This window comes from Lipophrys pholis (genome assembly GCF_963383615.2).
Source record: "Lipophrys pholis genome assembly, chromosome: 19".
In the NCBI taxonomy this organism is placed as follows: Eukaryota; Metazoa; Chordata; class Actinopteri; order Blenniiformes; family Blenniidae; genus Lipophrys; species Lipophrys pholis.
Window position 1 is genome coordinate 3,681,785 of NC_137647.1, and position 16,782 is coordinate 3,698,566.

At 44.8% G+C, this 16,782-nt stretch overlaps 1 protein-coding gene across 1 annotated transcript; it reads right to left on the reverse strand.

Annotated features, from left to right (window-relative positions):
* Positions 1–1,226: 1,226 nt before the first annotated feature.
* On the reverse strand, positions 1,227–10,296 carry LOC308124384 (uncharacterized protein). Its single transcript, XM_080487324.1, has 10 exons — positions 10,248–10,296; positions 8,346–8,366; positions 8,013–8,175; positions 7,616–7,884; positions 5,889–6,028; positions 4,734–5,796; positions 4,429–4,600; positions 4,089–4,342; positions 3,894–3,991; positions 1,227–2,615 (listed from the first exon to the last, which is right to left on the reverse strand). Exons 1-10 carry the CDS (start codon positions 10,282–10,284, stop codon positions 2,292–2,294), a joined length of 2,541 nt encoding a protein of 846 aa, XP_080343450.1. The 5' UTR covers positions 10,285–10,296; the 3' UTR covers positions 1,227–2,291.
* Between the last annotated feature and the right edge of the window lie 6,486 nt (positions 10,297–16,782).

The window sequence follows — 16,782 nt, forward strand, 5'->3', positions numbered from 1 at the left end:
AGTTGTTGTCCGCCCTCCCACCACCATCACAAGCATAAAGATAGAGGCGCCATGGAAAACACACTCAGCTCACTAGATGTGTGTTTATAAGGTTGAAAGGTACAGCAGATAAGATAATATGAGATATATGTATTGATAATAGAAGATAATAGTATTGTCTTCTGTGACAGTAACCTCCTGGTGTGTAAGAGGGACTGGCTCTCAAACAAAATGAAAAAAAGTAGAGAACCGCCTCCGCAGCCTACAACATTACAGTATTTGTTTCAGTCAAGTAACTCGTCTTACATAGAAGGAATGTCGGAAAGATGAAATCGCCAGACATACATTTCATCTTGTCACTCAAAAATAGAGAAGTACGTCTATACTGACAATTTATGTCACCCTACCTGCAGATGGTGTTTCAACACCAGCTTGCTCAAAGGCTGAAAGGTCGTTATGATTTCTGGAATTTAAGAGCATGCAGCCTTTGGGAAACACGTAGTCGTGAGAGGTAGAATAGTACTACATACAGCTCATAAAACAGAGAAAAACAGAACACCAGCTACGAGAAGAAGTGAAGAGACTGGACCGCCTCGCTGCTCGAACTAAAACATGAATTAAAGACTCATAAGGAAATATAATCCACTTCAATAAAAAAAATCATGTTTCAATCGAACACAAAGCTTTACTCTCCAGACCACATCTTCCCCCAGGAAAATATAAAGAGCTTCTGAGAGTGTCACCCTAAATAAACTAACACAATCAGACACTGTGGGAATACTATCAAAGAACTCATGAAAGCTTTACAACTTAAAAATGAACCAAAATGAAAACTCATGACTTGAATACTGATAACATCACATTTCCAAAAAGATGCCAACGATTTCTTTAAATATCGTGACCTCTCCTCAATTCAATGCTAATCTCTGAGTTATAGGCAAAGGTCAGCCAATCAGATGGACTGGAGGCTCCGGGCCTCATGGTGGTCAGGCGCGAGGAGCGAGGTGATGGATTTGTCTTCAGTGTGTTGTTGAAACAAAACCAGCGGTCTTGGAGGTCGGTGCAGCCTGCCGGATGGATTTTGTTCTGGTTAAGATCCGGGTGGCAGCATTTTGAGCCAGATGGAGTTTTCGGATGGATTTGAACGTATAAAGATTTGAGCGTCTCGCCAAACCAACAGCAATCCTTCACTGTGCATTGTCCTTTTAGGCAGCATGTCAAACATCAGAGAGAAAAAGAATCGAAAACACAGTACGGACATTATTTATTTTCACACTGATGGAATAAATACATTCAAGAAAAAGCTGCCAGCACTTTTCATCTATAACTTCTCTACGTGAAAAGTTTTCTTTTTGTTGTTTTTTTACAAAAATCCTTCATACAGACCTTTTTTTTTTCCACTTCTTGGATGTAAACTGGTTCCTGACTCATAGTTTTTTTTTTTTAGACTGTATCCAGCTGGTTTTTGACTCGTTTGTTGATGTTATGCGAATAGTCTTAGTCTCCTACAGAAAAAAAATTTCGGCTGTTTTATCCATTTCTGGGTTCGTTTCTCATGGTTATTGGATTGTTTTCCAACTGATTTACAAATTGCTTTCGGACTGGATTTGTTGTGGATTCTTGAGACTCTTCAGACAATTTTTTTAGGCTTAACTTTGAGTTGTTTCCAGCTGGATTTTGGACTGTTTCTAGATGACCTGCAGAACGATGTCATGAACATTTTTACCTGGAATTTATTTCATTTGAATAAAGTGAACTAGATCACCGCAAATCAGGCTTGGAGCTATTTCAGTCAATAGCAGAAGTTGCAATTTACAAACAAAATCAACGATTCAACACACAGAAATAAAGTGCAGGAGCCCCTCTTTGTCCCAACACTGGGGGGGTGGGGGGGCTTTCCTCTCAGTCATTACCTTAATGAGGAAATAATGACGACATTGGGGATAGTTCATTGCACACTGCCCATATTTTACATTTATATTTATGTATTATTTTCCAGGAACCATCAGGACACTCTAACTGTTCATTAAATAGTATATTTATCCTTTTTGTTTTCTGTGGTTTGCTCAAGTGTTCAGCAGCACTAGCAATAGCCATGTGATGTTTTTTTAGTAGTCATTTCTGACTGGTTGTTACTGTTTGTAGATGACTTGATTAACTATAGTAATATTATATACTATTTTCAGCTTTGCTTATGAGATCTTTCATCTGGTTTCTGACTGATGACAGGATGTCTGTTTTATTACTTTCTGACTGGATTCGCCCTCATCTCACATGTGTTTGTCAAATCATGTGAATCAGGCTGAACGTGTCTATGAGAAGAAGTGAACACTGGTGACGAGGACCAGGAGGTGGAGGACGATGGGGAAGGAGGTGGAGGGCTTGGAGGTGCCCCCGCTGGCGGTGATCTGAGAGGGTGTGGCTGTGGTGTTGCCAGTGGTGCTGTTGTTTGAGGAGACCGGCGATAGGAGCGGGCCCAGGTTGGCTCTCAGAAAGCTCTGGAAGCGTCTCACACTGCTGAAGACTATCACCGTCTCGGCTCGAACTTGGCGATTCGAGTTGTTTCCAGTGGTTAACACGGCGGCCTGAAACCACGAGCCGTCCTGCTGACACATCAACGGACCGCCGGAGTCGCCCTGAATACAGAGGAACATTATAACTTACTACTAATAAAATTGTGAACGCTTTGTAGATCCTCTTGTAGAATCTGCTTCACTGCATTAAACTTTTTATTAAATTGAATATACAAAAATAACATAACTTCAGGAGATGCATCTCATTACGTTTGTCAATTTTCTCATCATACTTATGAAATAAAATAAATAAATACATACAATAAAATTAAATTAAATACACTTGAAATTATAAAATATAATAATAAGAGGTGATTAGAAATCAGCTATTACTAAGTCACTGGAAACCATTTTGCATGAATCTATTCATTTCCATTTGCAGTCACTGAGTGGGGCTCCGGTTTCAACCAGGATGCTGTTATTGATTTATTTTCTATTAGTAGCAGAATTCTAACTAAGGATATCAAATCTTTGTCCATGTTGGTGTCAGGGGCGATACCTCATATGCTGAGTGAGAGAGTCAAGATCAAATTGGTGCCCAGAATCTTATTTATTTCTTTTTGTATGTTTTGCCAAAGCTCTGTGATTTTTGGGCGATCCCAGAAGACGTGTGTAAAAATCCCCTACTAGTCCAGATCCCCTCCAGCATCGATGAGAAGTAGCACTGTATTTTGAGGTGATCGGCTGTTAAAGTCTCTCATGTTGACTTTCCGGTCAAACTCCTTCCACATTGGACTGTTTGTCAATTTATGTCTCTCTCTAAATGTTTCCTCCCATTATTCATCTGTTATTATAATGATTGATTCTAGTTCCCATTTTTCTTTAACCCTCATGTTGTTATCTTCCGAATTATATCGCAATGCTTTATACACTTTTGAAATAACACCTTTCTTTGTATCTTTTTCTGTAAATTACATAAATACTTCCTCTATTTCTGAGGGTGCTTGGAAAATGTAATCCCCTTCCTTATGATTCTGTAGATAACTCCTTAATTGTAGAGTTCTGTTCCTTTCCCACCAAAATAGAGTGTGTCATTAGTTATCCACATCATTACAGCCCTGAGTTGTGTTTCCCAATAGTATTTTTTTTAAATCTGGTAAGTTTAAACCTACTTTCTCCTTCAGGCAAACAAGAGCAGTGTACTTAGTTCCACATTTTTCATTCTGTCAAATAAATCACACCCGTCTCATTCAGAGTTAACCTGAAGTATACAAGGAGGAGTGATTTGCCACAGTGCGGCCCCTGGGGAGTATTCAGGGGCCGAGGGTCTTGCTGAGGGACATAGAGTGGTCACCCGTCAGCAGTAGGACTGAAACCTGTGAACCAATAGTAATAATTTACCTGCTCCAGGGTGAAGCTGGAGGTACAGATGTTGTCAGCGGAGGATGCGTTCCCACAGTTGGCCACTGAGGTCTGGATCTCCTGTAGAACTTGTTGAGCTGAAGAAGAAGAAGAAGCTGTAATGTGTAGGTGAATGACCTCTACTGGTATGGATCACATGTTCCATCAGAGCAGGCGACATCAATCCGGACTCACCTCCTCCTCGCCCCGAGTTCCAGCCGGCGGCCCAGCAGGTGCTTCCCACAGCGAAGGTGCGGCCGTTGTCCAGACAGATGGGCTGGATGTAGTTGGTCAGGGTGGGCTGGGTGGACAGACCCAGCAGCGCCACGTTGGAGCCACTCAGGCTGCTCAGAGTGATGTTTGCCACGTTCAGCGTCATCTCGAAAGGGTTAGAGCCGCTCTGTTGCAGTCGACCCAACACCACGGTCCACTCGGACGCCACCGAGGAACTGAGGGACATGAGACACCGCCATGAGTGGAATATCTCAAGAGAGACTGAACGCACTTCCATGAAGGTTGAAACCCTCTGATTCACCTCGTGAAGCAGCCGGCGTCGCTCATCACGGTGTTCACGGACACTAGAGTTCCACCGCATACGTGCGCCCCGTTCCTCTGCAGGCTCGTCATCCATGGCCAAATGCCGGCTGAGGCCACCGAGCCCCCCCCGCCAATACGAGAGTTCAACGGGGCCTGACCGCACACCACCGCTGCAGGGGATGGGAGGAGACGGTTTTACAAACTCCCAGAGAAAATGAAGCTGTTGGTTTTGACTTCACATAAACATGACAGCCCGTCAAGAAAACATCAAGATCAAGAAAAAATCTTATTGCACCCACTCACGTTTGGGTGTGGTGTTTGGAGTGGTGGTGGTGGTGGTGGAGGTTGTAGGGGTGGTGGTGCTGGAGGTTGTAGGGGTGGTGGTAGTGGTTTTGGCTGGAGGGATTGTGGTGGTTGTAGAGGTAGTGGTGGTGGTAGTGGGGCTGGCTGGAGGGGTGGTGGTGATGGTGGTGTTGGTGGTTTTGGCTGGAAGGATTGTGGTGGTGGTGCTGGTAGTGCTGGCTGGATGGATTGTGGTGGTTGTAGAGGTAGTGGTGGTGGTAGTGGGGCTGGCTGGAGGGGTGGTGGTGATGGTGGTGTTGGTGGTTTTGGCTGGAAGGATTGTGGTGGTGGTGCTGGTAGTGCTGGCTGGATGGATTGTGGTGGTTGTAGAGGTAGTGGTGGTGGTAGTGGGGCTGGCTGGAGGGGTGGTGGTGATGGTGGTGTTGGTGGTTTTGGCTGGAAGGATTGTGGTGGTGGTGCTGGTAGTGCTGGCTGGATGGATTGTGGTGGTTGTAGAGGTAGTGGTGGTGGTAGTGGGGCTGGCTGGAGGGGTGGTGGTGATGGTGGTGTTGGTGGTTTTGGCTGGAAGGATTGTGGTGGTGGTGCTGGTAGTGCTGGCAGAATGGATTGTGGTGGTTGTTGAGGTAGTGGTGGTGGTAGTGGGGCTGGCTGGAGGGGTGGTGGTGGTGGTGGTGGTGGTGTTGGTGGTTTTGGCTGGAAGGATTGTGGTGGTGGTGCTGGTAGTGCTGGCTGGAGGGATTGTGGTGGTTGTAGGGGTGGTGGTGGTGGTGGTTGTACGTTTGGTCGTGGTGGTAGTGGTGCTGGCTGGAGGGGTGGTAGTGGTCGCCGGAGGTGGGAGGCCTGTACAGGTGACGCTCAGGTCGCTGTCGGTCCCTGTGGATGTGAAGGTGACGTAGCCCGGCTGGTTGCGGGAGATTTGACTGTTGATCCAGCTCATGTAGCGGGACACTCGGGCGTACACGCCTGGCGATTCAGGTCTGGCACAACCGGATCCAAAACTCACAACTCCTATTTCAATCCAAACATCACCCTGCTTGGTCACAAGTGGACCTCCTGAATCCCCCTGAAGGAGCAGAAACATGAGGAGTCAGTGAGGAGGAGGAGGAGGAGGAGGAGAAACATATCAGACTCAAATGTTCTTGTTGGCATGTTTACCTGACAGGAATCTCTCCCTCCTTCTGTGACCCCGGCACAAATCATATTGTCTGTGATCTGACCCACTCCATAGTAACAGTTACACTGTCTGTTCCCCACAACCGGAACGTCCACCTCCATCAGCTGATTAGGAATACGACCTAAACCAACACAATGTCGGATCAAGAACATGTTATCAGGACAACTGGAAAAAATACTTCCCCTATTTGTCATAAAGTACTGGAGTACATTGTACATAGATCAGATGGACTCATTTAACATCACTGTTAGGACTGGACGTGGTCTTATTGTGTCCCATCTAATGTTGGTCTTTCTTCCTCTGGCCTTGGAAATGGTGACCTGAAGAAGTGGTCTTTCTCTAACATCCAAAACAAAGACCCACTGAGGAGATTATAATTTCAGAAGGCTCTGGCTCAGTTGGTAGAGCTTGTCCTCCATCGGAAGGTTGTGCGTTCCATCCCACATCTGTCCATATGTCAAGGTGTCCTTAAGAAGGCCCCGAGTCCCAAACTGCTCCCAATAGATGGACTGAGTGCTTTTCATAGCAGCCACCTCCATTGGAGTGTGAATGGGTGACTATGACTAACATTGTGTGGCAGGAGATTTTCCACATTTTTCGCCTGTGCTGTAATTAACCGATCCCTGCAGAGGGCGCCAACTTAAAAACAGACACATCTCAGCAGACCTCTATCCTGCTCAGAGGTCAGCTCCCTGCCCCCCGCGGTGCCTCACTTCCTGGTTGGGTGGGTACTCCTCTTTGCACAGAGCCAATCCCAGAACGCTGGGTTGACTGCAACTGTTGCGTCACTGTGATCCTTCAGGGGTCTGTCACTGCTGCATGGAAAAGCTGCTGTGGTGTCAACCTGAAATTCACAATCGCTGCTGCTTTGCTTCTCTGAAAAAAGACTGTCTGAAGATTCATTGACTCTACAATGTGCTCTGCTGTGCAGCTGCCTGGTCATCTCCAGCCACTTCTCCCAACTTTCTGCATCTTTATGATTTGAATGTGTAAACAAACCTGTGTCCTTGTTCATTCTAATCCCGGTATTTATAGGTAACCTTTTTCCCTGGGTGAAATTCCCAGGGTGGCGTTGTCTGGCTTCTGGTATCTAGAGTATACAAATGGTCGCTCTAACATACATGCTTCTCACCTCTATAACTGTATGCTTTAGGAGCTGTTAAATCAGTGGCAGAAGCACTAAGTGAAGTCCATTTACCACGTAGGCTGACCGTCAGACAACTTATAGTCTTTCCAGAGAAGCCAGTGGACATTGGGGGTGGCAGAAGGACTAAGCCCTTTTCAGTCTTCACACATGGAAGAAGTAACAAACTCCAACTTGGTGTTAGCTCATAGGATGGAAGTGAGAATTCAATTTTCACTTCCCATCAGAGGTGTACAGGTGTGGCCACTAGTTGAAGGCCCTGAGGTTTGCCCAGGATGATCTTTAAAACGGTGAATGGATTTCACTTATATAATGCTATTCAACCGCTTGAGCAGTCCCAAACCTCTTGACATTGTTAGTCACATTCACCCTTTCACACAGACAGTCACATACCAATGGAGGCAGTCGCCATGCAAGGTGCCTAATCCACTGATTGGGAGCAATTTGAAGTCCAGTGTCTTGCTCAAGGACACTTGGACATGTGGACAGGCAGGGTGACAGGAGGCCTGGGCCTCTTACCTTTTCACACATTGAAGAAATAACTGAGTATAACATCTGACCCACCATCCTCCATTAATGCGCCCCAGCCAGTGACCCAGGTGTCCACCCCGGCGTGGACGGAGCTGTCTGAGCCCGCCAGGCAGACGGGCACAATGTAGTCGGTGAAGGTTACCGGTGAGGAGAGCCTGAGCAGGGCGATGTCGTTGTCACTGGTCTCTCTGATGTAGTTGGGGTGACTGATGATCTGTGAGACGCTCCGAGAAACCTCGTTGGGGTTTGAGCCGGTTTGACTCTGACGACCCAGGTACACCGTTATCTGGCCGGCTGTGGTGCTGAGAGTCACAGAGGGAACAGAAAACACACGTTCATGTCTTCATTTGAGGAACTCCTGCATGCCACTCTCTTCATGTTTCATGTGGAATCAGAGTTGGTGAAGATGTCTGGAACTGAATCTACTCACCCCTCGACGCAGTGAGCGGCGCTCAGCACCCACTGATCGTTAATGAGGGATCCCCCACAGAAATGGCTCCCAGAGCGATGCAGACTGACCTGCCAGGGCCAGCTGCCTAGAGGGGCCACCACTCCGCCAACGATCCTGGTGTTTCGAGATGCTCTGCCACACACTGAACACACAGTTCAACATAAATTCACATAGATCAACACTCTGTCCTTACTGAACTACAACCGGAACACAAACAACTTTCTCATCCTCTCATCCAGCAACATATTGAAAATGTTACTGATGACAAAAGAGAAGATGGTAAATCATGGCAGAATGAAAGGAGGGACTCACCAGACAACTGCGACGCAGACTCTGAAATACAAAAACAATGTCTTGAGACAACATTCTGGGTTTAAATTTTAGGTCGCTACTTATAAAATTTGTATAATGTACAATAACAACATTACAGGTTGCAATGAGCTTGTGATGTGTTCATTTTGCAGGAGATGAAAATAGATGGAGGGAACATGGGGTTAGGGAACATGACACACGTCCCAGTGAAACTAGCATTAGCATTAGCCTGTGACTGTGACTTGTTCGGGTGAAGGAGATTGCTGCTTGGGCCGGATCACCTCCACACGTGGTAACTCAGGCACAATGTTTTAAGCTATTACGCATTTAATTCTGATATTTAGAACTTGATTAATAAGCTTCCTTTTTGTGTGTTTCCTTCATTGCGCTAAATTGGTTTAGTTCCCTGTTCTTGTAAGTTTTTTAACGTTTCTTTTTCTTTTGGGTTCTCTTAATAAAAGAACGGAAGAATTTAGGCAGTTTTATTTTTTGTACTTAACGAAAGAAACTAAATTCCAATAATTCATTACAGAGTTTTATTTTCCTGGTACCCCTACGAAGGAAGCAGAGACTTTGACTGGAGTCCCAGAAAGGTAAAGGTCCCAGCACAGGATGTTTACCTCCTGATGGTCCTCTGGCTGGGTTATGCTAATGTAAAGCTTCATTTTTAATTTTTTTTTAATGTATGTCTTTCATTGTTTTTAAAGCTTTAATGTATTTCATTTATTAACATATTTCTTATGTCTTTGTAAAGTTTTTGTGTTCCTTTAATTTCTGTAAGTTCTTTTTAAAGCACAGTTAATTGCCCTGTGTTTGAGTGGCGCTCTATAAATAGATTTGTGTTGCCTGGCCTTAATGATGTAATCACATTTCATCGTTTTTCTTTAATCCAAACCAGTTTTTCTAGCTCCAGGTGTGTGTGTGTGTGTGTGTGTGTGTGTGTGTGTGTGTGTGTGTGTGTGTGTGTGTGTGTGTGTGTGTGTGTGTGTGTGTGTGTGTGTGTGTGTGTGTGTGTGTGTGTGTGTGTGTGTGTGTGTGTGTGTGTGTGTGTCATAAAGGCGCTATCTAGACCTTTATGTCATCAAGACACATTAACAATAGGGTCCACTCAGACCGGGCATTTACATGCATTTCAGGTGACCACATCACAAGTGACAAGTCCTGAAGATGAGCGTGAACAGGAAGCAAAGCTCTTCCGCTCAAACCACTCCCCGAGGTGCACAGCTGACAACACAGACTTTGAAATTCCTGGGAGGGTGACATCGCAGGAAAATACGTCATACGTAATCGTCATCAGTGCGCTGCATGTTTTTGTTTAAGACCGAGGTGTCCGAACTTTTTTCACCAAGGGCCGCACATAGAAAAATACACTAACAGCCGGGCCATACAGAGAGAGAGAGAGAGACAGAGAGATTTTAGGGGCCTCCCCTGGTAAGATTTTGAAAAAGTAGACCTTGAATTGTGCATTCTAATGCATTCCAGACAAATAAATACTACATTGTGACATGTGATCAATTGTAACCGGTTCATATTGAATGAACCAAACACCAAATATTTTATGGAAGTAGCATACTTGTTCAAAAGCATATAACCGAACCAATATAAAGATGTATGCAATATACACGTATATAATATATACAAAGATGTATACAAAATAAATCCAAAATAGAATTTGACTTCAGGGGCCACACACAGTCCAGTTTCATCTTACTGGTCCCGCCCACTCAAGATGAAACTGGACTTCAGGGGCCACACACAGTCCAGTTTCATCTTGAGTGGGCGGGACCAGTAAAATATTGCTACAATAACCTTTAAATTTACACTTTTAAAAACTTTTGCTTTGTCGTGGCGCACAGTGTATTGTAATGAAATGGTTTATAATTTGCGGAGATGCAGTCTTACCTGGAATCAGCAGAGTCAGCACCACTGTCACACACATCAATCCGTGCGAGGCCATAACTGAAAGTTCAGAGCTGCAGATTTGCTGCTGAATAAATAAGCTTCCAGGACCCGCCCCCCCCCCCCCCCCCCCCCTCCCCACACACAGAGGTGTGGCCACACCTCTGTTCTGTCACCTGTCTTTGTGTGTGTGTGTGTGTGTGTGTGTGTGTGTGTGTGTGTGTGTGTGTGTGTGTGTGTGTGTGTGTGTGACTCATGTTCAGAATTCCCATCAGAGGGAGCGCTACATCTTTAGGTTTCTCTCACTCCTGAAATAAAATAAAATAAAATAAAATAATTTCTCACTTTTGATGGGAGAAAACTTATAATATAACAAACAACTTCATAAAAAATTGGCTTTTAGTTTTATAAAGCCAATATACATAACAAAAGTAAAAAAGCAATATCAGACCAACAAGGAAGCAAAAACTCCTACAACACTTCAAACAGGCACAAGACGACTCCAGAAATAAATAAATACAATCATGAAGACCCTTAACAACAAATAGAGAATGCATTTCCTGACACAAAATAATGAAATGAACACATATGGTGTGAAGGCAATACTAAATAGCCACTAAAGAAATAAAAATTATCATCATTCTGCGGTTTTTGTTTTGAATTCGCAGAAATTGAAAACTTAAACTATCGTAAATGCTCAGTGAAATCTTCCGTACTTTTCCTCTGAGGGTTTCTTTTAGGACGCAGCGATCAAATATGAAATTATATTCATGAAGAAATGGTTATGATAGAATCTCCAGGTCGGATGTAAAACGTTTTAACTTTGCAGGTTGATGATGACCACGATGCCGCAGAGAAGCAGTTTCATCAGGTTCAGCTAGTCAGACTGCCTCTGACTTATTGTTTACTCATTGAAGTAAATGTCATCTACACAGGACAGTTCACCATCAGCAGAGGTAAGATTCCACTCCTGAACATCACAGGAATGCTTCCTGGAAGAATGGCAAAGACAAACAGATGTATTCTAAGCCAGGGGTCTCAGACTCGCGGCCCGGGGGCCAATTGCGGCCCTCGGGTCAATATTTTGTGGCCCTCTGCTTCTAATCAAAGCTTTGTGTTAGTGCGGCCCGCGCATTTTTTTCTCGCACGCATCTGGGGGTTTTATATTTTTTTAACACCTGTGGGCTCCGTAGCTCAGGCTTGCGAGAACAGCGCGAATCACTCAAAAATGTTTGGATGAACGAGTGGAAGTAAAATATCATGTCAACTAATGCTATACTGTTTTATTTAGCCCCAGCCATGTCTTTTTCAAAACCTGTCGTGAAGAGAAAAGTTGGCGATGAGCACAGACAATTTCAGGAGAAGTGGGAGCTGCAATATTTTTTTTGTTGAGCACAGGGGCATCCCAACGTGTCTAATATGCACGGATAAAGTTGCGGTGCACAAGGAGTATAACATTAAACGTCGTTACTCAACTAAACACGCTGAGGAGTATGCAAAATACCTGGGAGATAAGCGAGAGGACCGGGTCGCCAAACTTAAAACATGTCTACTGAGGCGACAAGATTTTTTCAAGAAAGCCAGCAAAGAGAGTGAAGCGGCTGTCAAAGCTAGCTACGTGGTGAGTGAGATGATCGCTAAAGCAGGAAAGCCGTTCAAAGACGGCGAGTTCATCAAACAATGCATGTTACGGGCTGCGAGTATGGTCTGCCCGGAAAAAAAGGCTCAGTTTAGTAACATCAGCTTTTCAGCAACACAGTGGCAGAGCGCATTTCTGATATGTCAGGTAACATTTATGATCAACTGCGTGAGAATGCTAAACATTTCCATTCTTACTCACTCGCTCTTGATGAGAGCACAGACGTCACTGACACGGCGCAGCTCGCAATATATGTCCGTGGTGTTGATAACAATTTCGAAGTTACGGAGGAGTCGCTCACAGTGATTGCAATGCGTGGCCAGACCACCGGTCAGGAGATATTCCGCCAGCTGTGTGATTGCATTGAGGATGCCGGCTTACAATGGAAGTGTTTGGCTGGAATAACTACCGATGGAGCGCCATCAATGACAGGGAGGAAAAACGGACTTGTAGCACTTGTTCGAAGAAAACTGGAAGAGGAGGGTGTGGAAGATGCCATTGCTCTGCACTGCATTATCCATCAGCAGGCCCTTTGCAGCAAAATCCTGAGGTTTGACAATGTGATGTCTGACGTCGTGAAATTCATCAACCATATCAGATCCAGGGCTTTAAAGCACCGGCAGGTCTGCGACTTTTTGGTCGAAATAGAGTCAGAATATGAGGACCTGCTCTACTTCACCGAGGTACGTTGGCTCAGCAGGGGGAAGGTCTTGAAGAGGTTTTTTGAGTTGAGGGCACAAGTGAAAGCCTACATGGAGAAGGATGGGATGACTGTTCCTGTGCTAAGCTTAGCTTTTCTTGTTGACATCACACAGGAGCTGAATGTACTGAACAAGAAGTTACAAGGCCAGGGCCGGCTTGTCAGTGTTGCATATGACAGTGTCAGAGCATTTTCCACAAAACTTGTGTTATGGAAAGCCCGGCTTTCCCAGACAAACCTCTGCCATTTCCCAGCATGCAAGGCACTCATGGATTCAGGCACAACATTCAGTGGTGAGAAGTATGCCGATACTATCGGAAAGCTACAAGAAGAATTTGATCACAGGTTTGCAGACTTCAAGACACACAGAGCCACTTTTCAAATTTTTACTGACCCCTTCTCCTTCGATGTGGAGGATGCCCCCCCCTGTCCTGCTGATGGAGCTAATTGACCTGCAGTGTAATACTGAACTCAAAGCCAAGTTCAGGGAGGTGAGTGGAAAAACAGTGGAGCTTGAACAATTTTAGAGAAAACTGCCCCACACCTTCCCTGAGCTTTCTAGGATGTTCAAGCGGACCATGTGCCTTTTTGGCAGCACCTATCTGTGTGAAAAGCTCTTCTCCACAATGAACTTCAATAAGTCAAAGTTCAGGTCCAGACTTAAAGATGAGCACCTTAAAGCTACACTGAGGGTCTCAGTTGCCTCCTCCCTCAAGCCAAATGTGGCTCAGCTGTGTGAGAGGAAGCGCTGCCAAGTCTCTGGTAGCAAGGAGTAGAAGGAAGTAATGAAGCCTATGTTCTGAAGAACTGTTCGTGTTCTGCATGTTCTGACTTGTTAAGATTGAGAAGATTGGATCAGTTGATCTTTTTTTTTTGGAATACTTGAAGCCTTTTTTGTGATGCAGCCTTTTTTTTGTGATGCGATGTTTCAAGTGAAAACGCTTCGTTTTTGCGTTTTCGTTTCAGAAAGGTTTCGTACTTCCAAGGCAACGTTTTAAATAGGGATGTCCAGAACACACTTTTTGGCCCTCGGTACCGATCTGATTTTTCAGAATTGAGTATCGGCCGAAACCGATGCTTTCCCGACCCGATACTTACATTGCTATTGCAGATATACTCAACAGTCTATTTTTGAAGCAACTAAGATGTCTGAAGCTAAAAGCACTATTGGCAGAAGCTTTGTTTAGCTAGAAATGATTGTAAAACTCACTTATTCAATTAAACTTCTTCTCAGAATGACTTAAGAACTTATTTAAACTTTATTCAGTCATAACAACAAAAAATAAAACAATTACACTCTGCAGTCTTGCATCTCTTATCTATGTTAACCTAAACAACTTCACCTGGATTCTGTGGCAAATAAAAAAAAAATTAAGGTCTATGGTACCGCTCCGCCTGCTTCTAGCTTCTGCAGCTCGACTGGAGCTTGTAGTCCGTGATTGTTGTGGTTATTAGGTGACGTTGCGGACCGCAGTGGGGGGGGGGGGGGGGGGGGGGGGGGCGATTACTTCATCTTTTTGTCCACGGATGATTGTCTTTGCTCGGCGTACTCTGCCGCATGTTTCCTTTTTAGATGTCTTATCAAATTAGTCCAAATGCCTGCTGGCAGCCTAAAGCCGTGATGTGCAGTCTTAGCGTTTCTGCTGTCAAAAGACTTGCGCCCCCCCGTCCCCCCCGTTTACACAGACGGAGTCGGAGGGCTCATTTAAAAAAAGTCCCACCCTGGGAGTCATTTTCAAAAAGTTGCATTTCTGTGGCTCCACGCATTGCAGTCGTGTGAACAGACAGACCAAAGTGCAACGACAGTTTTGTGTTTTCACTTGAAAACATTGTTGTGTAAACGGGGCTTCAATGTGCTTTTAAAAATCACAGATTGTGCATCGACAATAGTGAACCTGATGTTCTCCTCTCGTATGCTCCAAACCTGTAAACACCCCCCACGGCCCTAATTGGTGGAGTGCGGACTGACAGATTGCTCAGTGCCCAGATGTGTTTTTTTTTTTTTATAACTCATCCCTGCTTTAAACTTCTTCACAACTTGCTTTGGTCTTCATGAGGTTCTGTTATGAACATCCAAGGCCGTCGCAGGTCAGCTGGATTTATGCTGCGAGTAGATTGCACACAGGTGGACTCTATTTACTGATTAGGTGACTCCTGAAAGCACGTGGTAGGACTGGATTTTTTTGTTTGCAAAAAAAAAAAAAATAATAAAATGTGAAAACCATGTTTCATTTCGCATTAATTTCACAATTAGGCTTCTTGCTGTGTTGGTGGACAAGTTGATGTATTATTTAACTGCATAAACTTGATCCAAGCAGAGAGCAAAAATGTGACTGTTCCTGTTTTGATTTGTTTTCTCTTCAGTTGAGGAAGTTTTCTATGACAGGAACAGACTCAACAACATGATTCCTGCACCTTGAATGCAGAAGAACAACAAAAACCTGTCTGATGACTCCTCTGGTTTTATCTAGGTTTCTTGGAAGATGTGCGGCTGTTCGAGATTAAACCTCTCCGATGTCACCTGAGACTGTGGAGATAATCTGTGGGAACAAAAACTGTGAAATACAACCCGGGATCCTTTTTTTTTTTCAAATTACAAGCACACTCTGCTCTGTAAAATTCTGGTCCTGTTATATGAGAAAACATTCAACAATAAGCAGCTTGAATTACTTCCCAACGCCATAAAGCTCTGCGATTTCACAGTTCAAAATTTCTGCCTTTGATGCTTTTCCATACGAGCTGCTGTCGTGGTTCCTCCTCGGCTGACGTTCCAAGAGAACCAAGGGAAGTATAAAATGTGAGGTCGGCAGACGGCAGGCCACTGATTGGCCCGGCGCGGGACGACTCAGATGAGTCAGGAGGCCGTCTCGTTCACCCGCCATTTTTTTATGACCCGAGCACAACAAGAACGCTCACAAACAGAAACAGACGCACGGAAATAAACCCGTGCGGCGAGGTGCAGACGTTTCTTCGTCTGGTGGCGACCAGAGGATTGAGGAGCTCGACGGAGCGACCCGCTACGAGTATCGGGAGGTCTCCGAGCCGCGGAAACCACCGGTGTTTCGGATTAAACGGCGTTCGAACCAGGCCTCGAGCCCGCTGGTTCCTCCCGGTCCTTTGATCCTTTACTTGGTTGTCTATAAAGAGTCTCAAGAGGAGAAAGATACATTTGACCATTTATGTAATAAAGAAAGCCCGATGCAATGCGCAGCGCTGGACCCTGGACATGTCTCACGCAGGAGGACAAGCAGAGTGTCCAGCTTCCAATGTTCAGCATTTTTCTTCTGGGTGGGGGCCACCAGGCGTCTGTTGCCAACCAAAATCAGACGTTCTTAATCAATGTGCGTCACGAAAGCTGTGTTCGTGTGTGTGTGTGTGTGTGTGTGTGTGTGTGTGTGTGTGTGTGTGTGTGTGTGTGTGTGTGTGTGTGTGTGTGTGTGTGTGTGTGTGTGTGTGTGTGTGTGTGTGTGCGTGTGCGTGTGTTGTTATCCGGAGTAGGTGTGTCCTAATCTTTTGCTCTTCCATCATATGTCAGGCTGATAGTAGAATAACCTTATCCTTGAATGAGCGGCCAGAATGAACAGCCAGAATGAACAGCCAGAATGAACAGCCAGAATGAACGACCAGAATGAACAGCCTGAATGAACAGTCAGCGTGAACAGCCAGAATGAACAGTCAGAATAAACAGCCAGAATGAACAGTCAGAATAAACAGCCAGAATGAACAGCCAGAATGAACAGTCAGCGTGAACAGCCAGAATGAACAGCCCGAACGAACAGCCCGAATTAACAGTCAGAATGAACAGCCAGAATGTACAGCCAGAATGAACAGCCCGAATGAACAGCCCGAATGAACAGTCAGAATGAACAGCCCGAATGAACGGCCAGAATGAACGGCCAGAATGAACAGCCAGAATTAACAGACAGAATGAACAGCCCGAATGAACAGTCAAGAATGAACAGTCAGATTTTCAATATCTAAGCATATGCGTAAACCATGATCATAGTATTGCCAAAGTGATATCCTTCACAGGTTTCTATGTTTACTGGTGATCGACTTCCTCCAGCGTCTCGTGTCACAGCAGATGTTAAAAACCCGACCAGAATCCGTAGCTGTCCCGGCGAATGCTGTTTAAACACATTTCCATTCAAGTTTAAAGTATCGTTTATATAATCTGAATTTCATCTTTTCAAATGTGT